Genomic DNA, 27,964 nt, shown 5'->3' with positions numbered 1-27,964 from the left:
TATTACAATATTATTAACATCATTTTAGGCAGTAGAGGGCCAGCGCACGAGACAAGTTCAGCTCCAAGCGACATGGCATCGACCAGCTCGAGGTATCATCAAATGTAACTTCGATGCTTCATTTCGTGATGGTGGAATTGCAGGTTTGGGCATGGTTGCACGCAACTGTGTTGGCGAGGTGATGACTTCAACATGTTCATTCCCAGTTTCCATAAGCTCTCCTCTTCTAGGTGAAGCTTTGAGATTGAGAGTGGACATTGCAACTAGCTGCTGACTTGGGTTTTCGTCGGGTTATTCTAGAAACAGATTGCTTGCCGTTGTTTAATACTTGGAGATCTCATGAGGATGGACGCTATTATTTGAGTTCCATTATGAGGTTCCATTAGCCGTAGTTTCTTTGGTTGATGCAGATGTAATGAACTCTTTGCCTTATGGCCATTAATAGAAAAAAAAAACAACATCATTTTAATTTAAAAAAAAATCATTTTAATCATTGTAATCGAGTTTTTTTATAGTAGAGAAAAATAAAAATAGTCTGTGTTTCATTTTTGGAAAATCGAACACAACAGAGAGAGGGACAGGATATAGCAGAACGCAAAACCCTAGTAAGGATTTGTTACACACTGCAGTACTGCACTACTCAACCACACCACACTGTGCATTTGGATAGTGCAGCACACCACACCATTCGTCATCACTGCATTCATTCATTCATCCATGATCACAACAACAACAATCTCATTCTCATTCTCATTCTGATTCCACTTCGGATCTCCTCCCAATGTCGGCGATGGAGTCACTCCACTCCCTCTCCGAATTAGTCACCACTTCCTCCACCACCCAACGCCTCCGCATATTCCACCGCGAAATCCCCGCCCTCCTCAATTCCTCCCCTCCAGACGACTCACCGGAGCTCGCTTCGTTGCTCACTGACACCATTTTCCGAACAGTTCCGATTTACGATGATCGCAGATCCAGGAAAGCGGTTGATGATGTGATCATCAAAGCCCTAACTGGTGGCGGAGCTGTTTTCATGAAGACTTTTGCAGGTGCACTTGTTCAGAACATGGAGAAGCAAGTCAAGTTTCAATCTCATGTGGGAAGTTACAGGCTGCTATGCTGGTCGTGTTTGCTTCTTAGTAAGAGCCAGTTCGCCGAGGTTTCCAAGAATGCTTTGTGTAGAGTAGCTTCTGCTCAAGCTTCTTTGCTTAAATTGGTTTTGCAGAGATCGTTTCATGAGAAACAGGCTTGCAAGAAGAAGTTCTTTCGTTTGTTTGATCAGGTTTAGCAATCACTCACTGTGTTGGTCCTTGAATTTTATCGATTCGTCATCGTTTTTGTTAGTTACAATGCTTAGAAAATGAAATAATGCTTGTAATTTCGATGCCTTTGCTTGTTTTCAGTCGCCCGATATTTGTAAAGTGTACGTGCTAGGATTGAAAAATGGGCAAATCCCGTACAAGGACAGTCCGGAATTATTGTTGTTGTTGCTGGAGTTCTCAAGCGGATCACCGTCTTTATTCAGAGAATTTAAGGTTAGTTAGTGTGCATGAGTTTTGTCCTGGTTCGTGTTTAAGTTGGGCTGATTTCGATCTTCTAGGGTTCTAATGTAATTACTTTTTTGCTTCTTACAGCCAGCATTTCTTGATATATATGTTAATGCAATATTGAATGCGAAGGAAAAGCCAGGAAAGAGTCTTATCGAGGCGTTTCTTCCACTTTATTTGCAAATGGCACATGAAGATTTGCAGAATATTGTGATGCCATCATCTATTAAGATGCTAAAACGCAACCCAGAGATTGTGCTGGAGTCTGTTGGAATTCTTTTGAAGTCTGTTGACCTTGATCTGAGTAAGTATGCTGCTGAAATTCTTTCAGTAGTATTAGTACAGGCTCGGCATGCTGATGAAGGGAGAAGAGACGGGGCATTAGCTATAGTCGGGAGTCTGAGCAAAAAATCTAGCAATCCAGATGCTTTAGACACAATGTTCAATGCTATCAAGGCTGTTATTAAAGGTAAGAAATAATCCACTGCTGATGTAGTTAATTTGTTATAATATCCATGAGCCCATTTGGATATACCGTTTATCTTGATTTTTGATTGATGGTGGTAGGGGCTTATTTGTAGTATATTTTGACTGTATGCCAATGGCATTTGTGTTTCGTTCTGAGTAGGGTCAGAAGGAAGGCTTGCTTTTCCATACCAGAGAGTTGGGATGGTTAATGCGATTCAAGAATTGTCCAATGCACCAGATGGGAAATACATCAGCAGTCTGTCTAACACAATATGTGATTTTCTTTTATCGTATTACAAGGATGATGGTAAATACAATCTCTAAAATTCCTTTTAATTGTGCATTTGTTTCTATTAATGTTCTCTTATCTCAATTTGTCTTCCACTTTTTTGTCTTTTTTATGAGAGTCAACTATTAATAGAGAGAAAAGAGAAAAAAGTACATATGGGGAGATAAGATATCGTCCTAAACAGAGAAGCAGAAATAAAAATGGCCTAGAGGCTAAAAATCATCCTAAGATGTGTGGTCTCTTGATCTCTTTGCATTTCAGTGATGGAGTTCCCATTAAAGCAACTCTTGGTTTATCATCACCGAGGAAAAACCAAAACCCAAATTATAATCCTATGCCATAACAAATCTGAGGGCAGTATGGGACTCCTTTGAAAATATGAGCATTGCTTATACACTAAAAAATCTGCAAAAGCCACACCTTGCCACAAAATCTTAGCATAAGAAACCTTTAAAATGTATCATAGGAAGCTTCTTTAAGGGGAAAAGACACGTTCAGTGTTCATCAGGAGGCTAATAGAAAACTCTAACTGTATAACAGAATTGTAATATTGAATTATGAAAAGGTTGATATTACAGAAAGAGATCCAAGCTATATATAGAGAGAGAAGAAGCTTGCGCAGCAAGCTATCATAAGGAAAAGCTTAGCTAACTAACTACTCTAACTGATTCTGTTATAGCTTGCCATGTCAGCAAGGCCACTAACTGATTCTGTTATGGCTTGCCATGTCAGCAAGGCCATGTTGATACATATACTCTAATATCCTCCCTCAAACTCAAGGTAGGTGAGAAACAAGTTTCTCACGCAAATTATTAGATTAGAAAGTAGCCTCACATTAATATGCAAAACTAAATGCTATTTCTAATTAGTTCTGCACATGACAGACTTAGGAGAATGAGTTGTCTAAGTTCTGTGAACATGCAGCATGTTGTTTGTAATGGTTTTGAATGCCACTTTCGAAACTGAAAACTTGACCCTAAGGGAGTGCTGGTCGGTATGTCTTATTTTTCTTAGTGTAAATCAATGTTCAAATGAGGTAGGGTGACCATCATCAGTCATTCATTTGTTATTGGTATTTAGGATGCATTTGAAAAAAATGCATTTTATGATGTAGTTTTTTAAAAATTGCATTTTAACTTTTGAGCGAAGCAGCAGTGTAAGTGTTTTTTTCTTTTTAGAAAAATCTTAATTGTCTTAAAAAAATTTAGATACAATTTTTTAATTTAAAAAGGCTTATTTGGTTGAAAAATATCTCTAATATAAGGATCATATTTAGTGGTGATTTACGCTCCATTTTTATTTGGCAGGAAATGAGGAGGTTAAAATTGTGATTTTGTCAGCTATAGCTTCTTGGGCAGTTAGATCTACAGATATCATCCATGAGGGTTTAGTTTCCTTTTTAGCTTCTGGCCTCAAAGAGAAGGAAACTTTAAGAAGGGGTTTTCTGCGTAGTCTACATGCTATATGCAAAAATACAGATGCTGTCTTAAAGGTGATCTGTCCTGTTAAATGATTATACTTGGTTGTCGATTGAATTCATGACTGCAAGTATAGTATGTGACCTTCAGTCCCTTACATTTCACCAATTTTTAATTTTGTTTTCAGATGTCAACATTGCTTGGCCCTCTTGTCCAACTTGTAAAAACAGGCTTTACCAAAGCAGTGCAACGTTTAGATGGCATATATGCATTGTTATTAGTTGGGAAGATAGCTGCTGTTGATATTAAAGCTGGTTTGTATTAATGGAATTTTATGTACTTAGGAGCACTAGTTTAGTATTGCTTGATCTCTTCGCAAAAAGTTTTAATTTGTTCTCTTTTTTATTTTTTATTTCTGTAGAGGAGATATTGGTAAGGGAAAAGATATGGACTTTGGTATCACAAAATGAACCTTCGCTCGTGCCAATTTCCATGGTGATTACTCTTCCAACATTTGTTATTAGCATTACCGGGTTTACTCTACATATCTGAAAAAGTGCTCTGCAGGCATCGAAGCTATCGGTTGAGGATAGCATGGCATGCGTTGATCTTCTTGAAGTGCTTCTTCTGGAACATTCACAGCGGTAAATTTCATCTACATTGTAAAAAATATTACATCATAATTTATGTGTTCTGAGTTGTATGCTTGATTATTGTTATGAACCAACTACCCCTTTTGTGTAAGCTATTGGATGAAGGCACATGACTGATTTTATATTATATTTATACCAAGCTCCTTCACCAAGAGCTCATTGGCCTTAATTTCTTGGGTAGCCATGGTGCAAGTTTTGTCACTAGATGCCCATTTGGCTCTTGCGTGTTGACAATGTACAGGCCCTCCTACCTTGTGTTGAAATTTAACTTTTTATTAGAATAATAGAGGGCGAGCCTTGGCGCAACAATAAGGTTACTGCCATGTAATTTTGTGGTCACATGTTCGAGCTGCGGACTCAGCTTCTTGCATAAATCCAAGGTAAGATTGCCTACATTAGATCCATAAAGTGGATCCAGGCCCTCCATGGACCTTGCAGATAGCAGGAGCTTTATAGCACTGGGTTTGCCCTTTATTAGAATAATAGGGGCAACAAGGATAGAACTCCAGACCACTTACACTATGTTTGGATATTCAGTGATACCAATGCAAACTGACTTTTAGAATGGGCTACTAGACAAAAAGGGAACCAAACTCTTCTAGACTGGGATGGAAGTCTATTCACTTTGTACTCAACTAACATCTTAACAAAAACGTAGTCATAAAGGTTTTGATATCATGTCATGAATAAACTATCCCAATATCTTAAGCCATTCGGTAAAGATACATGAATAATTTATATTCTGTTTCTAACAATTTGAATTTATCTTCATTGTTCTGCAGCATATTATCCAACTTCTCTGTCAAATTGCTGTTACAGGTAATGGAATAAAACATTCTGTATTAATTTATATCAGATTCCTATGTTGGCATGTTATATTGACTCTGTTTTCAACTTTATGCAGTTAATGATTTTTTTTATATGCCATCTGAGGTGGGATATTCGAAGAAAGGCTTATGATGTTGCTAGGAAGATTATTACTTCGTCTCCACAGTTATCTGGAGATCTTTTTCTTGAATTTTCAAAGTACCTCTCTTTGGTCGGGGATAAAATATTAGCTTTAAGATTGAGGTAAATAGCTCATTGTAGACGAATCTCCATATTTATCAATTAAATTTTGCATTGGTCAAGTTGACACAGATGTGCTTACCTCAGGAAGGTCACACGTTGTGGTAGTAAGTTTTATATTTTGAAGTCCCCCATTAAGATTTTGCTACTATTCAAAAGTATTTGTGATCATTCGAATTCTAAATGCTGTTTTAAAAGATTGGCTAATATCATCAGTTCTGCTTCTTGAAAACAATTGTCTAAGTTGATTGCGTAAGAGAGAGTAGTTAAGTGTTAGTGGATATATTGTAACTCACCAGGTGTCACACTCTAGGTGTGAAGCTGGCATATTCTGTTAGCTATGGGTGTAACTAGCTGTGAGTTAGTTAGTCCTATATAAGCTTTGTAGTCACCTCTGTTTCAGTTAGTGAATTCATTTCAGTATTTACACTTTTCACTCTCTTTAGATTTCTACAGATTGGAGCATTGTCTTTCTCCAAAAATAGCAAACACTTGTTTCGCAACTAGTAAAAGATTCTTGTGCCTCTCTTGCTAATCTTATTCCACGAGAAGCCAACTATCTCTTTTGAGAATCCAGTTTTTTTAATCTATTGTAGTTCTTCACTGTACTCTTATTAATGATTATCAAGGGTCACAAATGTTGTCCTATAACATTGTCGTTCATTCTAATCATACTATTACTCTTGTGAGCCTTTGCAATTTTGCTTTCAAACTCTTATATTTGAATATGCAGTGACAGTGATATTTCGCTGGACCCTCAAATACCGTTTATTCCATCTGTGGAGGTTTTGGTAAAGGCTCTGCTGATTATTTCACCAGAAGCTATGAAGCTTGCTCCAGATTCATTTGTCAGAATAATACTTTGCTCACACCACCCCTGTGTACTTGGAAGTGCAAAAAGAGATGCAGTGTGGAAGGTAGTTATTATTACATGTGTTCTCTTGTTATGTTACATGATATTCTTTTCGCTTTGGATTTCATTTTCATTTTATTGATTAATTTTTATGCCCGTATAAACTAGCTGTTCATGTGAATAGGCAAAAAGCCACTTTTTGCATATGATCCAATTCTAGCCTAATTTACAAGGAATTAGTTGCCGTAAGTGTGAAATACGTATATGGATGATTACCTCCTACTATGAAGGGATCTGTTTTCTGTTTAATATGGATACTTTTACATATGATATATGTATTGATCTATTTGTCTATTTTTGTTGTGGGAATCTTTAGTTGCCGTGCATGATGGCCTTGTAAAGTTGTTTTGTTTGCTTAGTTGACCTATTTCATTCTTTTTTCCAGAGGCTCTCTAAGTGTCTGCAAACGCATGGTTTTGATGTCATTGACATCGTTTCTGCGAATGTTGTCAATCTTGTTCAGGTAATTGATATACTACTAATCTCTTGTGCATTCGTTTATTAAGGTATAGTTATTGATGATAGATTCAAATTTCATGAAGGGATGAATCATTAAATATCTAAAATTTATTTGCAACCTTCTTTACTTATATGGGCTAAACCTATAGTGTAAACTCTACATTTGGCTGTTAACTTGTAGCAGTGCTGCTGCTCATGTTTCCATTTTTGGACCCCTGAATTGAATATAATCGGAACAAATATTCTGGACAGACTCAGACTCAATTCCATGGCCTAAAAATTGCCACATGTAGTTTGTGTTGTGATGGACATTGGTTGCATCATAGAATTTGATATATACTTTATTTACTAATTACATGTTTTAAATAAATTATAATAGGTTGGGGAGTTCATTTTGTTCTGCCATCTCTTTAATCTTTATTTGCATTAATTCATATTTATGTCCTCTACTTTTGTGTTAATTGATTATAAAATATTTCATGTATAAACTGCTGAGTTCAGGTCTCCTTGAAAATGTTAAATTTGTTTTGCTAACTGCCAAATGATTTATTGTTTTGCAGGTCTTACTGGGACCATTGGGTTTGAAGAGTGCTAATCCACTAGAACAACAGGCAGCAATATCGTCACTATCCACTTTGATGTTGATAATCCCTGGAGATATATATACAGAGTTTGAAGAGGTAGACTTGTTATTTCAATATGTTTAGTTTACCTATGTTGTTCAGTTGGAACCTGTAAACTTTGAATCTAGTGATTGATTTCTTTCAATGTGAATCCTGGTTGCTGACTACCCTACCATACTTCACTGTTGCCAGCATTTGCGAAATCTTCCTGAGCGGTTTTCTCATGATATGCTTTCAGAGAATGACATTCAGGTAATTCATGATGCAATTTTATTTTCTATTGATATTGTCAGTATGGTGGTGTTTTCCATACTTTGTGATAGGTACTTTCAATTTTATTTAGTCTTTGGGTGTTGTCTCTGTGTTGGAAGAGCAAGTGGCGGAAAATAAAGAAAATGAAGTAAAATATATAAGGAGAAACAAGGAGAGTTTCTGTGATCTGTGTTATTCTTTTCTGATATGAGCTCAGGATTGAGTTCTCATATTTGCACAATCAGCTGTGTTGAAAAACAGAGAGAGAGAGAGAGAGAGAGAGAGAGAGAGAGAGAGAGAGAGATCTAAGTATCTAACAATGAGTAACTGCTACTTACACTTATATAGTGGATATAGAGATATCTTCTGTTGAGTCTATTACAATAATACCCTAGGTATTAACCCATTGTGGCTATTACAATAATATCCCTAGGTATTAACTCCAATAAGCTGAGAAACTGAATCCCAGTACAGTTTTATGTTTGTTGTTGCAGTCTCTAAGCAGTTGTAAAAGACTAACTACAAAACTACCTATTGGATTCTGTTTATAACATGTGAGACATATACTCTATTACTCTTACGATGGCCATGTGCATATGTGATATCAATTTGCATTTTTTTTGTCACGCGGTTTCAGATCTTTAATACGCCTGAAGGAATGCTTTCATCTGAGCAAGGAGTTTATGTTGCTGAATCTGTTGCTGCTAAGAACACAAAACAAGCAAAGGGTCGCTTCCGGATGTATGATGATGAAGATGACTTGGTACATCTTAATTTTCACTATTTTGTTTGCTGTTGCCCTGTTAGTGTTGGTTAGTTTTACTCTTTATTTCTTGTTCAGGATCATGCCCGTTCTAACCATTCAATGAAGAGAGATCAACCTATTAGAGAAACTGCTGGTGCAGGGAAAAGGGATTCTGGGAAGGCTACAAAGAAGGCAGGCAAGTGTTTCCCTTATACTGGTCTTCGTTTGTAGTTTTAGTTTTTGAATGCAACAAAGCCCAGCTCTGATTGCTGGCTTTTAAAACATGCTGAAATGGGTTTATTATTCTGATTCATTTAGATAAAAGCAAGACAGCAAAGGAAGAGGCAAGAGAATTGCTACTTAAGGAGGAGGCTTCTGTACGTGATAAAGTCTGCGAAATACAGAAAAATCTGTCTTTGATGCTAAGAACTCTTGGAGACATGGCAATCGCTAATTCAGTTTTTGCACATAGTAAACTGCCCTCAATGGTATTGGAATGCGGCTACTAAGCTTTGCTGATTTGCTACTGTATAGATTTGTTGCCACTTGAATTAACTACCTTCATTCTGAGTCTTGAAGCTGACCCCTTGTTTTTTTGTTAAATTTCAAGCTCATTATTTAAGGATATACTTTCAAAGTTATTGGCAATGTATAACTTTTTTGCATAATTACTCCCCCCACCCCTATATAAACGTGGCATCATAATAAGTTGTTGTGATTCTGAGCTTTAATATTTGTCAGGTCAAATTTGTGGAACCTTTATTGCGATCACCTATTGTAAGTGATGAGGCCTTTGAAACTATGGTGAAATTATCAAGATGTATCGCACCGCCTCTATGTGAATGGGCCCTTGACATTTCCACTGCTTTACGTCTAATTGTGACTGATGAAGTTCATCTTCTGTTGGATTTGGTTCCATCTGCCGCTGAAGAGGAAGTCAATGGAAGGCCTTCCCTTGGCCTTTTTGAGCGAATTTTAGATGGCTTATCCACTTCTTGTAAATCAGGGGCACTTCCTGTAGATTCTTTTTCTTTTGTATTTCCTGTAAGGCTGCAAGCAATTCTACTTTGAAATGCACTTTAATCAATTTAGCAAGGTTTCTCTGTTACTAATACTGCTTCTCAATAGATAATGGAGCGAATTCTTTTGAGCTCAAAGAAAACAAAATTTCATGATGACGTGCTTCGGTTATTTTATTTACACCTGGATCCCCATCTACCTCTTCCTAGGATACGAATGTTATCGGTATTTTCCCAACGTTTCATGGTTTGTTTGTCAGTCTTATTTTTTGTTTCACACATTGCGTTTCTGATTCTTATTATTTGCTGTAGGCTCTTTACCATGTACTTGGTGTTGTTCCAGCTTATCAATCATCAATAGGACCTGCACTAAATGAGTTGAGCCTTGGTTTGCAACCTGATGAAGTTGCTTCTGTATGTATGCTTCACTCTATTTGCATGTGTTTGTTTTTACTGTCTCAGCTAGTCTCTGTGTAAGTGTAACAATGCGTATTATCTCTCATTTTCTCATTTTACAGGCACTTTATGGAGTGTATTCGAAAGATGTTCATGTCAGAATGGCATGCTTAAATGCTGTCAGATGTATTCCTGCTGTTGCTAATCGCTCTCTACCCCAGAACATTGAGGTTGCGACAAGTCTATGGATTGCACTACATGATCCTGAGAAGGTTTGCCCCTTTTATCCATGGAAATTTATAAGGATCAACGTACAAGGTTGCTCTGTTTGCCTTATCCACCGGGAATAAACTGCGTTTTCTTAAAGTTGTGATATGATCATTGCTCGAATTTTGTATTGGATGGTATAGGAAATTGGAGTATTAGTATAGGACAACAGGTGGTGTATGTTGCAAGAGGGTGGTTTGGGTGGGAGGAGCTGCATGCTTGGATGGGAATTTAATCATTAAAGTCTGCATCTTTGGATTGGAATTTAATCTGTAATTCTAAGTTAAAAAGAACATCGTAAGGTATATGCTGAAGTGCTGAACTTAACTGTAATCTGAATATGAATTCTCAATTCTGTTGAAAATACAGAGTCAATATTTGTGGGTCCAATGTGTCTACTGTCTAGTACTGCCTGGACCCGTAAATGGCTTAAATATCCACTTTGGAACATCATTTTTTCTGGAATAGAAATTTGGTTTTTTCACTTAATCTGCCACTTCAGAAAATCAAGATGGCATTGATTTAGGCCCTGTTTGGAAGAGCTTATTTGAGCTTATCTGATAGCATAAGCTCTTATGCCAGTGTTTGGGAGAGCTTATGCAAACAGCTTATGGCCTGCCATAAGCTGTTTTGAGCTTATTTTCATAAGCTATTCAGGATAGCTTAATAGCTTATGAAAAAGAGCTTATGCTTATATATAGCTTATTTTCAATTTATTTAAAAAAAAATTAAAATAGCCTATGTATAAGCGCTTAAGCTGTGTTTCCAAACGGGGCCTTAATTTTGTAAGTTCATCCCTGTCTCTTGGTATGACCATCTAGTGGAATGAGAGAGCATTGGTGAAGTGAGAGGTTAATTCTGAATCAGTAAGATGTATCTATGTGATAGGTACTCACAGTTAGTGGCTAATTAGGGTCAACAGATAGATGAGAGGGTGGGAGTTAATTAGAGAGTGAGTCTATAAATAAGTGAGTTAGAGAGACTAGGGGTATCTTGGTATTCATTTGGGATTTGGGATTTGGGATTCAGAGAGAGCATTGGGTCTCTTTCTAGGGTTAGGGAGGGTGTTTGGCATCTCTCTTGTGTATCTTCTCTGATTCCCAAATTGGGAAATAGGGTTCTTTTACAGAAATAGAAACAGTTCTTGGTTGAGTTCTATCACTATGTCTCCTAAATTTTAAGGTATTACTGTTTTTGTTTCCTGAGCCTGAGGTATGTAATGCCTGACTTGAAGTTTATGCAAAAGCTTTATGCTATTGATATTTTGAAACAAAGATAGTACTTAGATGTCTAATTATGAGACTGGACATTTCTGATTTTACTTTATCAAATACATTGACATACAATTATGTAGTTGCTAAAATATCTAGTTGCAGATTTAAGACTTACAAAAATGTAACTCTGTATTGACACATTAAGAAGGCTTCTTTATTCTTCACCAAATCATAATGTTCGGATAATTATCCCTGGTCCACATTTATAAAGCATTAAACAATGTTCCTCTTTCTCTAAAGTCACCGTCTTGGTTATTATTTCTTTTCATTCATGACTGAGGTATTTTCATTTACTTTGTATCTCTACAGTAGCTCTTACTAATTGTGGTTGGAAATTTTGTACTGAATTCTATTTCTATATAATTTTCATTTACCTTCTTTAAGTCTAACTATATTATGACAGCCTGTTTACTAATTTTAACATTTCAGTCAATTGCTCAAGTAGCAGAAGACATATGGGATCATTATGGGTTTGACTTCGGAACAGACTTTTCGGGAATTTTCAAAGCACTTTCCCATGTCAACTACAATGTTCGCCTGGCAGCTGCTGAAGCATTAGCCGCTGCATTGGATGAATATCCAGATTCTATACATGTATGCTTGCTTTATAATTTACATTCTGTTGTTGAATGTTTTATCTCATAATTTACTAATATTTTCAGGAGTGCCTTTCCACTTTATTTTCGTTGTATATTCGTGACATGGGAATTGGAGATGACAATCTTGATGCTGGTTGGCTGGGTAGGCAAGGAATAGCATTAGCATTACATTCTGCTGCTGATGTGCTGAGAACGAAAGACCTACCCATTGTCATGACGTTTCTAATATCAAGAGCACTGGTAACTTTTGCTGGCATTTGTATGACTAAAAGATGAAACTATTTTAGTTAGTTAACTAAGATTTATATCCAAATATTTGATTTGACTCATGGTTGTCTTCCTTCATTTTATGTACAATGTGGATATTTGATATTATGTTAAATGAATATTAATAAATTATCAGTGAGCTCAGTTTCTGCTTTAAAAAATTCATTCATCAATATCGGATGCCAATTTGATTTTCTTGCTTGAATATATGATAGACAACAGGCGGATTTAAGGTTCTCTGAGTGCATGTTAGGGTGTTCCGATTTACTCACAATAGGATCAACTTGATGTAAGATTTCTGGCTGTTTGGGTTCCTTGAAAAGTACCTTCTGGATTAGTATCTGGGGTTTGTTGAGTTTTAGGACATTAGTTGAAGGAAGAATCAACGTAAATTTTGATAGTTTTGAAGGTTGAATCTTGGATGACTCATGAAAAAAATTCGATGCTGACTATTGATAAAATTAATGAAAACTGTAGAATTCACATAAATAAAACTAGGCTTCAGCATGAAACATTTGAGGAGAGTGCAATATATTCCCTGGCCCCACAAAAAGCACTAAACCAAACAAGGGGAACTTGGACGTTGAGTCCATACCCAATAAACACGTAAGTACCACAAACCCAAGCCCAAACATAACACAAGCTCATGAAGTGCACCAAAATATTCATAGTTCTGTAAATGAATTTAAATAAATTAATAACTTTCTTAATATTGTTATTCTCAATTATAGAAGTCTATCTAGTAATGCAATAAAAGACTTGGTCTAAATTTAAAACTATGCCAAAATGTTGAGGCACTGATTTTCAAGGGTATGCTTGTTGATGGTTGTGTGATTGTAGCAATGCTGGCAGTTAACTGTTACCATGTTCTGTAGTGTAAATTTCCTTTAAAAATTATTTATTTGCCAGGAAGAGGCAAATAACATTTGACTATGGGTATGGATTTGATTTGCAGGCTGATCCAAATGCTGATGTTAGAGGCAGAATGATTAATGCTGGTATCTTAATCATTGACAAAAGTGGAAAAGATAATGTCTCGTTGTTATTCCCCATATTTGAGAACTACTTAAACAAAACGGTGAGTTATTGACTTTTATATTTGGAGAGGCATCTGCTGAATACTCTTCCTATGATTTTATTTTATTTTTCTTTCTCTTTACTTTGTAGTCAGGCACTTAATACATTTATGAGAGTTATTGGTTGTCTTTTGTTAATTGATACTCCCCAAATTTAGGCACCTGATGAAGAAAAATATGACTTGGTTCGTGAAGGTGTGGTTATCTTCACTGGAGCTCTGGCAAAACACTTGGCAAAGGTTAATATTGAAGTATTCCTTGTTTTCTAGTTTTTTAGGTAGTTAAGTGTATAATTTTTAATATTGTTTAGATTTATTTTTTATCAGGATGATCCTAAGGTTCATGCTGTTGTGGACAAATTATTGGATGTAATTAACACTCCTTCAGAAGCTGTTCAACGGGCAGTCTCCGCTTGTCTATCTCCATTAATGCAATCAAAACAAGTATGAAAGAGTATTTTTATACTTGTTATCTGATGCTTTTACTTTGTTCCTATGGAAGATTATTGGATGATTTTGACAGAAGAGTGCTGCTTTATCAGCATTGCATAAAAATGGAAATATACAAAACATAGTAGTCAATAGCGGCAAATAGCGGCGCTATAGCGGCGTAGCGGAGCGGAGCGGCTCCCTGCTGCTATTGAGATGAAATAGCGGCCAACTTCACAATAGCGGTCGTAGCGGCGCGAATAGCGGCCAAAATAGCGGCAGATCGCGGCCAATAGCGGGAAATAGCGGCGCTATATGAACGAAGGAGAAACTGACTCAAGCCCCTTCGTTTTAAATCGTTGGGGAACCTTTTTATGGGCATGTTAGGACTTCTCAGGGCCATTATAGGTCAAAATTGAAAGAATTAAGCTTCATTCTTCATTCAGATTTGCAAATTCGACTTCTTTACCTTGCTTTTGAGAAGTTATTAGTTGTGTGTTATTGTTCAAGACTTATGATTTTTATTTCTATTATGAATGTTATGAATTTTAGGCAATATTTGACATTGTTTGCTATTTATATGTATATAGTATTAAACTATTAATGATATAAAATTACATAAAAAAATTCAGAATAGCGGCCATCCCGCTATGCGCTATCACGCTATCCCACTTTTGGGGCCGGCCGCTACGCGCCGCTATCCGGGATTGACTACTATGATACAAAATCTTTGTTTGCGTAGTTATTCATGTCCCTCTTTTTAAGATTGGATATATAGTATGATATAGGGACACTAACAATAGGCCAATGTAAATAGTTATTACTGTTTGATTCTATGATACTTTTACATGTTAATACAGAAATATTTTGCTTAAAGTTGTGCTAAAACAAGTTGGTAAATTCTTGTAATTTTCATGTGCTTGTATGGAATAATTCATCCTGTTGAGAATTGAAAGGGTGCTCTGTTTTTCTAGCTCATCAGTGCATACCTTCTTTATTATTATGTACTATGCTCTTAGAGTTAGTAGGTTTTGTTTTAATTTTTTCTAGATGTTTAATGAAAAGTTTTCTTTCGTTGTTTGATAACTACTGCCATTAGGATGATGCAGCAGCTCTTGTTACTCGGCTGTTGGATCAGTTGTTGAAGAGTGAAAAATATGGAGAGCGCCGTGGTGCTGCCTTTGGTCTTGCTGGAGTGGTTAAGGGATTTGGTATTTCTTGCTTGAAGAAGTATCGGATTGTGATTATACTTCAAGAGGGGCTTGTCGATAGGTTAGTGTTTGATTATTTTTCTGTATTCTTAGATCACTGTATATGTTCTAAATTCCCTGCGGTGTATGACATATCAAGAAAAAATTCAGTATATGTCATTTTTAAATTACACTCTTACCCTTGATATGAGAAAACTGAAAGTAGTTATGTATAATTTATTTTCATACTGCAGGAACTCTGCAAAATCACGTGAAGGAGCTTTACTTGGATTTGAGTGCCTTTGTGAAATTCTTGGAAGACTATTTGAACCGTATGTTGATGAGTTTTATTGTCCTATACGTTTTTTATTGTTTATGCAGATTATTTATTTTGTGGTTTATATTCTTTTCATTATGATTGTATTCAGGTATGTGATCAAGATGTTACCGTTACTGTTGGTTTCGTTCTCTGATCAAGTTGTTGCAGTTCGGGAAGCAGCTGAATGTGCTGCTCGAGCAATGATGTCTCAACTTAGTGCTCAAGGAGTGAAGCTTGTTCTTCCATCTCTTTTGAAGGTGATAGACATTGGGTATCATTATGATCGACAACCATTTTGTCTGCAGATAAATAATGCTTTGTTGTGTTCTATTAAAATCTGCAATAATAGTCTAAATTGGTTTTGGGTTGTCAAAATATAAATTAGATATATTAGTTAACTAATGTATAAATTGTTAATGTAGTACTTTTGTATTTTTCTCCTGTCGTCATCTTTTATAAATAAAGAATAAAGTAAATGGCTGATATGATCTACCTGAAATAGTTAAATTCCCCCCTTTTGATTATTATTAATATATTAATAAGAATGCTGGATGATCGAAACATTTTGCTTTGCTTTGTGATAGATAAATTTTATTTAAATCTTATATTTGTTAGAATTAATAGAGTGCAATATTCACGTTCTTATTGCGGATTATGGTGCCACTTTTATGACCATTTGTATAACTGTTGGACTGTTCATTTTGGGCGACATATCTAACTCTAAAAATTTCAACCTGACTATGCTGTAGGCAGTTGCATATTTTGTACCATTAGGTTTTTATTGGTAAGCAAGATCCTAGGGAGTAACTATGTAAAACTAGAACAAGGGAGTGTCTGTTGCCACCTTCTCTGTGCTACATTTTTCTTACTTTATTGTAAGAGTAAATTAACATTTTTTCGAAGAGGAGTGCTAGCAACACACTCTTTAAAGACACACTCCAACACACTCAATGTGATTGGTTTATTTTTTTGAAAATTCAACACATTTTTTAATAAGTGAGAGAATTTTGTTACTTTTCAAAAAATAAACTAATCACATTGAGTTTTTAGAGAGCATGTTTAAAAGAGTGTGTTGCCAGCATTTCTCTTATTCCAATACAGTTTGGTAGGGGAACCTAGTTTTACATATATGCACAATAAAATTCCTGAGTTGTTTTGCATGTTTTCTTCGAGCAAGTTTTATGCAGCCTGTATGTTAGCTCTCAACACATGTTGTGTGATGATGTGACATGTCTGATGGTTCCGTTTCTCATGACAGACAAAAGTCAGGCAATAAATGGGAAATATGACCATCTTTTGTAAACAGAATTGAAAATGTATTGTAATATGAAGTAAAAAGCTTTCAGAAGCAAATTAGAAGTAACTAGATCATGGAACAAAGATAACTAAAGCAGATATACATGCTAATATGAACTTGTAGTGTGCATGTGTCCATCAAGGTACATTTCAGCTCCAAGGCTTCCTCCCATAGTCACTTTTGATCTTTTTGTGAATATAATGAGGCACCTACTCATTTAGCTCATAAATATCAAAACCTAGTAAGTTGCCAAGTTGGGAATAATGCCTCTTTTAACACATGACTTTTCCACTTAGAAGGAAAGGATAGAAGGAAGATGTATAAGGGCTAAAGAGAGGGAAATATATTTATGACCTTTGAGGAATTTCCAGCTATGGGGGTGAGAATAGACAACTAATTTAATTTTTCAAATATCAATTTAATAAAGTACATTTTAGGAAAACGAGGATTTTATACTTTAATAGGAGTGGTGATAGACAAATAGGAGTGGCCATAGATTCTTCCTGAGAACAAACATACAAATAGCCTATACCTAACAACCTAAGTTTCGAATTTGATGGAACTATGGAAGCCTCTTTATGCCTCAACTTTTATACACAGCTCCCTCTTTCATATTTCTTCTGATTAAATTTCCATGGTTGGTATTCTATTGCAAGATGCAAAAAAGAAAAACGAAATGAATACAAGATACTTAGATGACTTTTACTGTTGGGAGTTGGGACTGCAACACAAACAGGATTAACACTAATATTCTTACTCTTTTTTTCACATGGATGTCATGCTATGGCAATGTTTGGTGGAACAATGGATTTTTGGCTTCCGCCATGGGCTGCCATTGCAGTTCTGGATGTAATGCAGCAAATTGCTACAAAGTAGCACACATCTGCTTTTCCCTTCCTTTTAAGAGTATAATGTTAGACTGCTGAGTTGTCCCTTTTTTTGGGCTACAGGGCTAGGCTCTTCTATTAAGATTAGTTACATTTTTAATAGGCATGACATTGGGACAATCCTATTAATTTGTGTATTCTTCTGTTACTTTTTTTTTATGTCATGAGGTCATTTCACATATGACGTTGTTGCTATTGAGATTTAAATTGGTTCTTGGAACCAATTTGTCTGGTCCTATATAGTGATTTGACATTTACTTTGCTTATATGCCAATGAACTAATGCTTAGCTTACCTATTTGCTCAGGGTCTCGAAGATAAAGCTTGGAGGACTAAACAAAGTAGTGTACAACTACTTGGTGCTATGGCTTACTGTGCTCCTCAACAGTTGTCTCAATGCCTCCCTAAAATTGTTCCCAAATTGACTGAGGTATAAGATGAAGCAAACAGCACATTGTGAATTTAACTGAGTGTCTTATACTCTATTGGTTATGTTACCTTAACCCACCTCTCTGTTCGAAGGTTTTAACTGATACACATCCTAAAGTCCAGTCAGCAGGGCAAATGGCCCTTCAACAGGTTTGTCTTCGCTTATATACTGTCTAGCTATTGGCTTTAGCTGTGATTATTGTTTCATTATATTTATATTTTTATATTTTTTTCTAGGTTGGAAGTGTGATAAAGAACCCAGAAATATCTGCTCTTGTTCCTACTCTACTCAAAGGACTCAGTGATCCTAATGAGTATACAAAATATTCCCTTGATATTCTTCTCCAAGTAAGTTTTATAGCATGTATGTTGTTGATTTTGTTTAGTGTTCTATTTTGTTGCCTTAATTCTATTGGTTGGTTGCAGACAACCTTTGTTAATTCAATAGATGCTCCGTCACTTGCATTGTTGGTACCAATAGTACATAGAGGACTGAGGGAACGAAGTGCTGACACTAAGAAGAGGGCATCACAAATAGTTGGTAACATGTGTTCCTTGGTTACAGAGGCTACAGACATGATTCCATATATAGGGTTGTTGCTTCCTGAAGTAAAAAAGGTACTTCTTTATGATAGCTTTTACGTTAGTTGGTTTGGCTTGGTCCTTTCTCATTTCACATATGTATATATCATGATTCATGAGAGCAGGTTCTTGTTGATCCTATCCCTGAAGTTCGATCAGTTGCTGCTAGAGCCATTGGATCCCTTATTGGAGGAATGGGAGAAGAAAACTTCCCTGATCTTGTCCCGTGGTTGTTTGACACACTGAAGTCTGATAATAGTAATGTTGAGCGCTCTGGTGCAGCTCAAGGCCTGAGTGAGGTCAGTTTCTTTTTCTCTTTTTAAATTTTTTAAAACCCTTGAAAAATTATGTAGAACACTTGTCTTAGATCATGAACCAATTCTGACAGCTTTATATGCGCTTGACATAAACTCTGTTAATAATAAATTACCTTTTCCCACTACTTTAAATCACTTGGTTTAAAATCTTAAAAAAATAGGCTTTATATGCGCTTTTGATTTGTAAAGAGAAATTGTGGGTAGTTAAGCGAACTAGATATTTATATTAGAACTGGACTTACAGGAATCCTGTGAGACCCCTATTCTTTAAGGATATAATTTCACCTTGTTTCTTTTAATCCATTTTCCACTTACTCCTTCGTTGCCTGAATGTACTTCAGGTCTTAGCTGCACTCGGCATTGGGTTCTTTGAGCATGTACTTCCCGATATTATTCGGAATTGTTCCCATCAAAAAGCTTCTGTGCGAGATGGATACTTGACGCTCTTTAAGGTAAAGCAGTGAAAAGAGAGTTTTTTTTTCTCCATTAAAATTTTAGAAGATTGTTTTTACAAAGTTATTTTAATATGTTTTCTAAAATACTATTGTAGTTTTTGCCACGGTCATTAGGAGTCCAGTTCCAAAACTATCTTTCTCAGGTGCTACCTGCAATCCTGGATGGTATGATACCTTATTTTGTTTTGGTTATTTTCTATGCTTTTATTGCTGCTCCCGGCTTGTTATCTCTAAATTTGGCCTTTTTTTAATGTCTTTTAGGTCTTGCGGATGAGAATGAATCTGTACGTGATGCTGCACTAGGGGCTGGTCATGTTCTGGTCGAGCATTATGCTGCAACGTATGTTCTATCCCTGTTTTTTATGCATAACATGGTCATTGCTATTTACTGGTTTTTAATTTCGCAAGATATGTATATGGGAAGTGTAATGGTTGTGAGCTATCTAACTGCTAATGTTATAGCTATTACTTTTAATTGGATTTTATTTATGACTTATGCCACAGGTTAGAATCCTGCTATTAATGAATTTTATGTTTTTTCAAACTTCTTTTAGGTCTCTACCACTTCTCCTTCCAGTTGTTGAGGATGGCATTTTTAATGACAATTGGCGTATTCGACAAAGCTCAGTTGAGCTGTTGGGTGACCTATTATTCAAAGTATGTTTTGCTCATCCTGCAACAACTCTTCCACAGAACCTGATTTGGTTTGTAAGCTAATTTACTCCTTTCAGGTTGCTGGAACTTCTGGTAAAGCATTACTTGAGGGTGGCAGTGATGATGAAGGTTCTAGTACTGAGGCCCATGGGCGTGCCATCATTGAGGTTCTGGGGTACAGCAAGCGTAATGAAGTACTTGCTGCATTATATATGGTTCGAACAGATGTTAGTTTGTCAGTACGTCAGGTAATGGCTAAAACATTTTCTCTTCTCTTTTATCTTAATATGGTTCGTTATTATTAGGGTAACATGAACAACAATAGTGAAAACTGAGTGCATCTTTTCTCAGGCTGCATTACATGTGTGGAAAACTATTGTGGCAAATACTCCAAAGACTCTAAGGGAAATTATGCCAGTTCTGATGGATACTTTAATTGCATCTCTTGCATCATCATCATCTGAGAGGCGGCAGGTTTGCACCTATATTTGTATCAACCTATTTTCTGTCGTAGCTCATAGCTTGCAGACATTATATTTCCTTATTGCTGATTTTATGTAGGTTGCCGGACGATCATTGGGTGAGCTTGTCAGGAAGCTTGGTGAGCGGGTGCTTCCCTTGATAATCCCAATCTTATCCCGGGGGCTGAATGACCCTGACAGCAGCAAAAGACAGGTTAGAGTAGTTATTGGTGTTGGAATTTTGTTAATCCTAATCTTCTAATTTTGACAGCTTTTGTTATTTGATACAATTATAATTTTCATTGCGTGATTAGGGTGTATGTAGTGGTCTGAGTGAAGTTATGGCTAGCGCTGGTAAGAGTCAGTTGTTGACTTTCATGAATGACCTCATCCTCACTATTCGGACTGCCCTCTGTGATAGGTGCATTTTAATTCAGATTTCTCTGTTTATGGGATTTTTAAGAAAGCAATATCTGATATATAGATGGATGGATATGTTTACAGTGTACCTGAGGTTCGTGAATCAGCAGGCTTAGCGTTTAGTACTCTGTATAAGGTTGCACTCTATGCCATCTTCTCGTGCTTTTCTATTAAGTTTTTTGTTATTGGTCTCTGAAATTAACACTTCATGCACTACTAACCTTATCCCCCAAAATCGCAACGTAGAGTGCTGGATTGCAAGCTATTGATGAGATTGTTCCGACTCTTTTACATGCATTGGAGGATGATAGAACTTCTGATACTGCACTGGATGGCCTTAAACAAATTCTGAGGTAGCACGTTCGGCACCATCACTGTCATAGTGATCATGAATACTGAAGTTATTTTTTATGCCAATTTCTTGTCATTGACTAAACTTTCACATTTTCTTTTGTAGTGTCAGAACAAGTGCTGTATTGCCTCACATTTTACCCAAACTGGTTCACCCTCCATTATCGTATGTGTCTCTGTTTTGATGATTTTTTTTTAGATGATATATCAGTTGTATCTTTACTATAAATTTTCTCGATAACTGTCCAGTGCCTTCCATGCACATGCTCTGGGGGCTTTAGCAGATGTTGCTGGGCCTGGTCTTGACTTTCATCTTGGTACTGTGCTTCCTCCTTTACTATCAGCAATGGGTAGTGATGACAAGGTAGACAAGACACATCATTGGGATTTTTTTCTTTTCGGAAATCATATTTTATTTGAGTATTTTATGAGATTTTTATTTACATTATACAGAAGACATTTTAATTCCTTTTCTGTTGATTGTTGAAATTGTAGGAGGTTCAAACATCGGCTAAGGAGGCTGCTGAAACAGTTGTCTCAGTTATTGATGAGGAAGGTATTGAGCCACTCATATCAGAGCTTGTCAAAGGTGTTAGTGATAGCCAGGTACTTGTCTTGTGATAACTGCTGGAATTCTGTGCCCTCCAGTACTTGGCCTACTCCACTTTATATATGGTTTCTTTTTGACAACTTATGTCTACAGGCTACTGTCAGAAGATCAAGTTCATATCTAATTGGATATTTCTTAAAAAATAGCAAGTTATATCTGGTTGATGAAGCTCCAAACATGATATCTACCCTAATCATCTTGCTGAGTGATCCTGATACATCTACCGTTAGTGTAAGCTATTCGACTATTGGATATAATACTTAGATCCTCTATTAGTATATTATTTAAATTTGCTTTACATTAGGTTGCTTGGGAGGCTTTGTCAAGAGTCATTATTTCAGTACCCAAGGAGGTACTCCCTTCGTACATAAAACTAGTCCGTGATGCTATATCAACATCTCGAGACAAGGAACGGAGGAAGAGGAAGGTGGGGCTGTAACTTTGAAAGTTATTCTTAACTGACTTTCAAATATTCTCTTTTAAGTTGCTAATGTTTAATTCAAGATTGTGACTGTTCCTGTGTTTTGTGTAATTGCTTTGCAGGGAGGACCAATACTCATACCTGGATTTTGTCTTCCTAAAGCACTTCAGCCTATATTGCCAATTTTTCTCCAAGTATTCACTTTTCATTACTTTGAAATTTCTGCTTTTCGTGTTTGCCTTGCATGTTTGTAGTCTAGTTGCATGCTTACCATTTTATATTCTTCGTGGATATCTAAAGACACCACCTAGTACTGTTACTGTCTTGATATAACTATTACAGTTTTCCTATGATCCGTCAGTTTTCCTATAGAATTTCATTGGCCTCACTTTCAGACATGCGGAACTCTTTTGACCTTTATATGGGCAACTTTTTCATGGCTGTCATCAAGTTTCATATATTATTTTCGCTTGCCTTTGCTGCCATCTGTGCTCAATTGTTGGATAATAATAATAATCAGAATATATTTATTGTTTAGTTTGCTGCACAGTTGAAAGTTACTCTTGGAAGATTTGTAGCAATGTTGTTTACTGCTTAAATCTTTATGTGATATGCTTATGGTTGGAAGGTTTACACCCAAAACTCACTCAGAGTTAAATTTTATGCTCCCAGGGTCTCATAAGTGGGTCTGCTGAATTGAGGGAGCAGGCAGCATTGGGACTTGGTGAACTGATAGAGGTGACAAGTGAACAATCACTCAAGGAGTTTGTCATCCCAATTACCGGGTATCTAAATAAAAAAACTGCTGATGTAGTTTTACTTTTAAATCTTTATATTTTATCTGAGCAAGTTTCAAATAATATCATTTTATAATAATATTATTTGAAAAACTTACATAGTGTCTGTCTAGTCAGGTAATCTGCATGCGCTCCATTGTTTCATAGCGGTAGATGTAAAATCATTTATGCTCCGTTGCTTGCCAACTTAAGTTGTTAGGTTCTTTAGATTCTTGACACGGTATTTGAGCGACTCTATTGAAGAAGAGCTTGATCTCGTCTTCCATTCTTATAAGTTATAACTAAAGATAATTTTCTCAGAACCTCAAGACTTAAGGTGAAGTGGGCATTAGATTGTCCATACTTCACAGTTGTCCCAAATGGGACTGTAGATGTTATCATTTACTGTTTTTGTAACATTTTATCTTTAATATGTTCTGACACTGCAATCATGTTTTTCACAGGCCTCTTATCCGCATAATAGGTGATCGCTTCCCATGGCAGGTTAAGAGTGCAATTTTGTCTACTCTAACCATCATGATAAGAAAGGGTGGGATTTCTTTAAAACCATTTCTTCCTCAGCTGCAAACGACATTTGTTAAGTGTCTACAGGATAGTACAAGGTTAGTATGAGACAATTCTTTTCTCCTTCATCTGTCACCAATTGTTTCTCACTTCCATGAATGATGCAATGTATGAAATTTAACTTACGTAGATTAGACCTAATGATTTGATTCATTTCACACATTGGCAAAAATCACGATCTCTGGAGTGAACTATTAATGTAGTTGTCAGGTGACTTGCATATGATACCAAAATTCAGGGATAGAAAAAGGCAGATTTAAGTCAATTGCTAACGTAGTTTATATCAAAGACTTGTTTGGTTTCCATTTCCATTTTCTGTTTTTAGTTTTGATTACAAAATCACCACCTTGTTTTCATTTTATTTTCTGCTTTCAAAGTTTTGTATAGGAAACAATAAAATGTACAAAACTTTGAAAACTAAAAACAAAATGAAGACGTGTTGTTGACAATATTGTAATTCAAACTTTACACAAGAACCAAATTGAGAAGTCTTTGCTGCTATTAACTCAATTATCTCTGTTTATTTTGCTTAACTTCATATGAATTGGCTATTCTGTCATTGATGGTTGTAACTATCGCTTCTATGTTTTATTATTCTTTCTTATTATACATATTGTGATTGCAGAACTATTCGTTCGAGTGCTGCCCTGGCCCTTGGAAAGCTTAGTGGCCTCAGTACTAGGGTTGACCCTTTGGTTAGTGATTTGCTGTCCACTCTGCAGGTAATATTAATTCTATTTTTCAGACCTAAGTTGATTCAATACTGTAATCTTAAACTTGTAATATTGCTAGATTTTACTTATTCAATACAAAACGATTGGAACTTGATTATACAGGGATCGGATGGTGGCGTCCGTGAAGCTATTTTGACAGCTTTGAAAGGGGTCATGAAGCATGCTGGGAAGAATGTGAGTTCTGCTGTTAGAGATCGTGCTTACAGCGTTCTCAAGGATTTAATTCATCATGATGATGAGAGAGTTCGAATGTATGCTGCAAGAATTTTGGGTATCTTGACACAGGTTTGTAAACTGTTGAGGGAAACTTCTTTCACAGGCTAATATGTTGCTTTAGTTTTCCGCCAAAATCTTTCGGTATTTGAATGACCTTGTTACTTTAACATATTGCAATTGCCTCCATTTCATGGATTTATCATATCTGCTTAATTCTGCTTCATTGTCTGATTATGTCTTATTTTGTTTAATTGTCTTGTAACTATAATTGCAGTATCTTGAAGATGTTCAACTGACAGAGTTGATTCAGGAACTGTCAAGTCTAGCTAATTCACCAAGTTGGTCTCCTAGGCATGGCTCCATTCTAACTATCTCTTCCTTGTTCCATCACAATCCTGTTCCAATTTTTTCGTCGCCTTTGTTCCCAACTATTGTAGATTGTCTTAGAGTTACCTTGAAGGATGAGAAGGTATGTTAATCCCAAACTATTTTTTTTATTTTATATTTTCTCTCTTCACTGATTGTATTCAATTTATGTTAAACAGTTCCCCCTCCGTGAAACATCGACTAAGGCATTGGGAAGACTCCTTCTTTATAGAGCTCAGGTGGATCCTCCAGACACCCTGCTTTACAAAGATGTTCTTTCATTGCTAGTTTCGTCCACACATGATGAATCAAGTGAAGTTAGAAGAAGAGCGTTATCTGCTATAAAGGCTGTTGCCAAAGTATGTGCTTGATCAGTCTTTACTCTTTACCTTGATACCACCTGTATAATAATATTACCTAAATTTTACGTTTCTCGTTACTGAAACATTCCAGGCAAATCCTTCAGCCATCATGTTACATGGCACAATTGTTGGTCCTGCAATAGCAGAATGTTTAAAAGATGCAAGTACTCCTGTAAGACTTGCTGCAGAACGATGCGCTGTACATGCACTCCAATTAACAAAGGGTACGTTCATCTGCATTTTGTTATTATCTCAACAGTCAACATATATATTGTTGACAAGCAAATGAAGTTCAGAGTCTAGTTTTGAAATCTTTAAGTAAAACGAGCGAAACCAAAAGCTAATAAAACAAATTTTGATTTTTTCCCCTTCTGGGCACTCCTAGCAACATCTGACGATTAATTTTATCAATTGGTTGGTTATTTCATGATTTTGTGATAATGCCTATCTAAGTTTTGAAGTTTTCATATCTACTACTTTATCGAGTGGCTTGGTATTTTTTCATAGTTTTGCTTGTCTGGAATTCATTAGTTTGACTGCCCTAATTTATTCTTTGCTTGAATCTGCTTAAAACTTATCAAACTTGGAATAACTTATGGCATTATTCATGCGATACTGAAACTGCCATTTACATACCTCACAAGTTGCTAAAGCCTACTATCTACCAAATTTTCTGCCTTAACTGCTTAAGAAAATCTTTAATTTCATCTGATGTATGCGTTTTTAACACCACATCCATCCATCATTTAACAGGTTTTTCTTTCTGTCTTGCGTATTTTTTTAGAATTATCAACTGATAATTGGAATGAATGTCTTCTTACACTTCGATGGATTTGGTTTTTCCAGGTTCAGAAAATGTTCAAGCAGCACAGAAGTATATCACTGGCTTGGATGCTAGACGACTATCAAAGCTTCCTGAATATAGGTACTTGTATGCTCAAAAAGGAGCACTAGCATAAAAAATTAAAGAAGCACTTTATATATAAAATGATATAGAAGAAATTATAAGAAAAGAAATAAGTGAAATAATAGAATAACAGTGCTCTAGCAGTAATATCAGGAATTGTTAATCACCAGTCGGTTTTTTTCGTAGCTTGAACTGATTCCGTGCTTAACATTCCATGCTTGTATTATTAATAAATTTTTCTCATGGTTGCATTTACTGTGTTGCAGTGATGCCAGTGAAGACAGTGATGAAGATATGTCAACTAGCTAAGCAGTTCGTCTTTCATCAAGTTTTTTGTTCTTCCCTCTCTTTTCCAGGGTGGGGATACGGAATTCTCATTCATAACCAAATTTTTGGTCGCACTGTTACAGTCAATGATATAGGTATACACAACTGGAGGCTTTTTACCCAGTTTTTTTCTGCCTGGGTATTTAATGTATCAATATAATTGTAAATCAGATGAGGGGAATGGTCTGTAACTTCTTTGTTTCTATTGCTCTATCAATTTTGGTGGTAATATATATTGTGTTTATTCTCAAATCAGGGAGGTCTTACCCATTATTTAGTGACACTCGATGGATTTGTCGCATTAAAAATATGGTTGTATGAAGAGTAGTTTGTAACTTTTGTATGAATGTGAAAGTTATGGTCTTTCTATTCTAAACTGGAAGTCCTTTACAGAATTAATTAAGAGATAGTATTGTTTATGGCTGTCTTTCTGTATGAATACATTTAAAACAAACTTTCTTTTTCTATGGTTCCTAAAAATTGATACAATAAGGATATGATTAATCGTACATCATATAACTCATTTCACAAAATGTTCAAAGATCTATTAAATCTTAAATTGTAAAAAACAATACAAATATAATCCTTTGCATAAAATAAACTTTTTAAAAAGTTTACTAATTATACAATAAAAATTTGTGTAGTGTAAGTGTGATAATGAACATCGGATCCTTTAGAACTATTGTTCACACACCCATAGCCATAAATTTATCCATATGTGAATATTAACCTTGGAAAAGTTAGAATTACGTTTAGGTTTTTAATAGTCACTTACATAAAAACTTAAGGCTTAATACATCAGTAGACCTCCTGTAAATGTAAAGGGAATCAAATTCAGGGCCTAGAAAATTTTTGCATCAAATTGGGTCTCTATAATTTTTTTTTAATTCAATTAAGGCTAAAGTGTGCTAGCCCCCAATTTTATCCCGGTCATTAATTCCACGTGGCTTTTATTATTATTTTTTAATTAAAAAAATAATAAAAAATTATTTTTAATTCCAACTCAATTAAATAATCAGAAAAAAATTAAAAAACTTAATAAATCTCTAATTTAAATAAAATTCCTTAACTAAATAATTACCTAATCTAAATAATAACCTAATCTAATAATCTATTAATAACAAAAAAACATCTTCATTCATCTTCATCCTCATTCATCTTCAAATCCAGAAATTTAAGAACCCAAAAGTATATTCTCCTCTTTATCATCATCTCCTCTTCAAACATTAACAAAGAAATATCTAATTCAAAAATTGGTATACACGTTCTCACACATCCCGCACCTCCACTCTCCCTCATTTGTAGGTTGGTTCAAAAAACCCCCAAACCTTCATTCTTTCCAGATTTCCAACAAGTCTCACATCAAAACCAGCAACAAAACACAGAGATTCAAAGGGGAAAGGGAGAAGCGAACCGGAACGGATTCGAGTGGAGGAACAACAGCGACAGACATGCCGGCGTGTGAGAGGAGAAACAGTGGCAGATCGGAACCTCGTGAGGGAGAATGGAGAGTCGTGGCGGCACGAGAGGAGTAGAGA

General features: G+C 35.9%; 1 protein-coding gene across 2 annotated transcripts; it reads left to right on the top strand.

Moving 5' to 3' along the window:
- Positions 1–559: 559 nt before the first annotated feature.
- LOC130731336 (protein ILITYHIA) lies at positions 560–26,845 on the top strand. 2 transcript variants are annotated; one of them, XM_057583600.1, is made up of 59 exons: positions 561–1,282; positions 1,404–1,535; positions 1,635–2,016; positions 2,176–2,322; positions 3,612–3,796; positions 3,910–4,036; positions 4,144–4,217; positions 4,290–4,366; positions 5,158–5,194; positions 5,280–5,446; positions 6,177–6,360; positions 6,742–6,819; positions 7,376–7,495; positions 7,631–7,690; positions 8,328–8,453; positions 8,532–8,631; positions 8,754–8,923; positions 9,177–9,479; positions 9,564–9,680; positions 9,767–9,868; positions 9,973–10,122; positions 11,821–11,985; positions 12,054–12,230; positions 13,213–13,335; positions 13,492–13,572; positions 13,660–13,776; positions 14,861–15,033; positions 15,206–15,283; positions 15,380–15,527; positions 17,761–17,883; positions 17,976–18,032; positions 18,120–18,230; positions 18,309–18,500; positions 18,590–18,763; positions 19,123–19,233; positions 19,332–19,401; positions 19,498–19,576; positions 19,791–19,893; positions 19,968–20,138; positions 20,242–20,364; positions 20,452–20,565; positions 20,666–20,772; positions 20,856–20,907; positions 21,018–21,124; positions 21,229–21,288; positions 21,372–21,486; positions 21,618–21,728; positions 21,826–21,963; positions 22,037–22,159; positions 22,276–22,347; positions 22,826–22,938; positions 23,394–23,552; positions 24,140–24,236; positions 24,351–24,533; positions 24,739–24,933; positions 25,010–25,189; positions 25,284–25,416; positions 26,039–26,117; positions 26,366–26,845. In XM_057583600.1, exons 1-59 carry the CDS (start codon positions 782–784, stop codon positions 26,406–26,408), a joined length of 7,896 nt encoding a protein of 2,631 aa, XP_057439583.1. In that variant the 5' UTR covers positions 561–781; the 3' UTR covers positions 26,409–26,845. The 2 variants fall into 2 exon arrangements, with proteins under 2 accessions (XP_057439582.1, XP_057439583.1); XM_057583599.1 differs by having other exon boundaries at positions 560–1,282; positions 15,206–15,527.
- Positions 26,846–27,964: the final 1,119 nt, after the last annotated feature.

Source organism: Lotus japonicus, chromosome 1, assembly GCF_012489685.1.
Source record: "Lotus japonicus ecotype B-129 chromosome 1, LjGifu_v1.2".
In the NCBI taxonomy this organism is placed as follows: Eukaryota; Viridiplantae; Streptophyta; class Magnoliopsida; order Fabales; family Fabaceae; genus Lotus; species Lotus japonicus.
Note: the sequence above shows the minus strand (reverse complement) of the source record. Positions and strands in the feature narration are given on the sequence as shown.

Coding starts and splice junctions, on each gene's coding strand:
- LOC130731336 (XM_057583599.1), top strand. CDS start 782: ATGTCGGCGATGGAGTCACTCCACTCCCTCTCCGAATTAGTCACCACT. Junction 19,234..19,331: donor GATACTTGACGCTCTTTAAG/GTAAAGCAGTGA, acceptor ATACTATTGTAG/TTTTTGCCACGGTCATTAGG. Junction 24,934..25,009: donor TTACCTTGAAGGATGAGAAG/GTATGTTAATCC, acceptor TATGTTAAACAG/TTCCCCCTCCGTGAAACATC.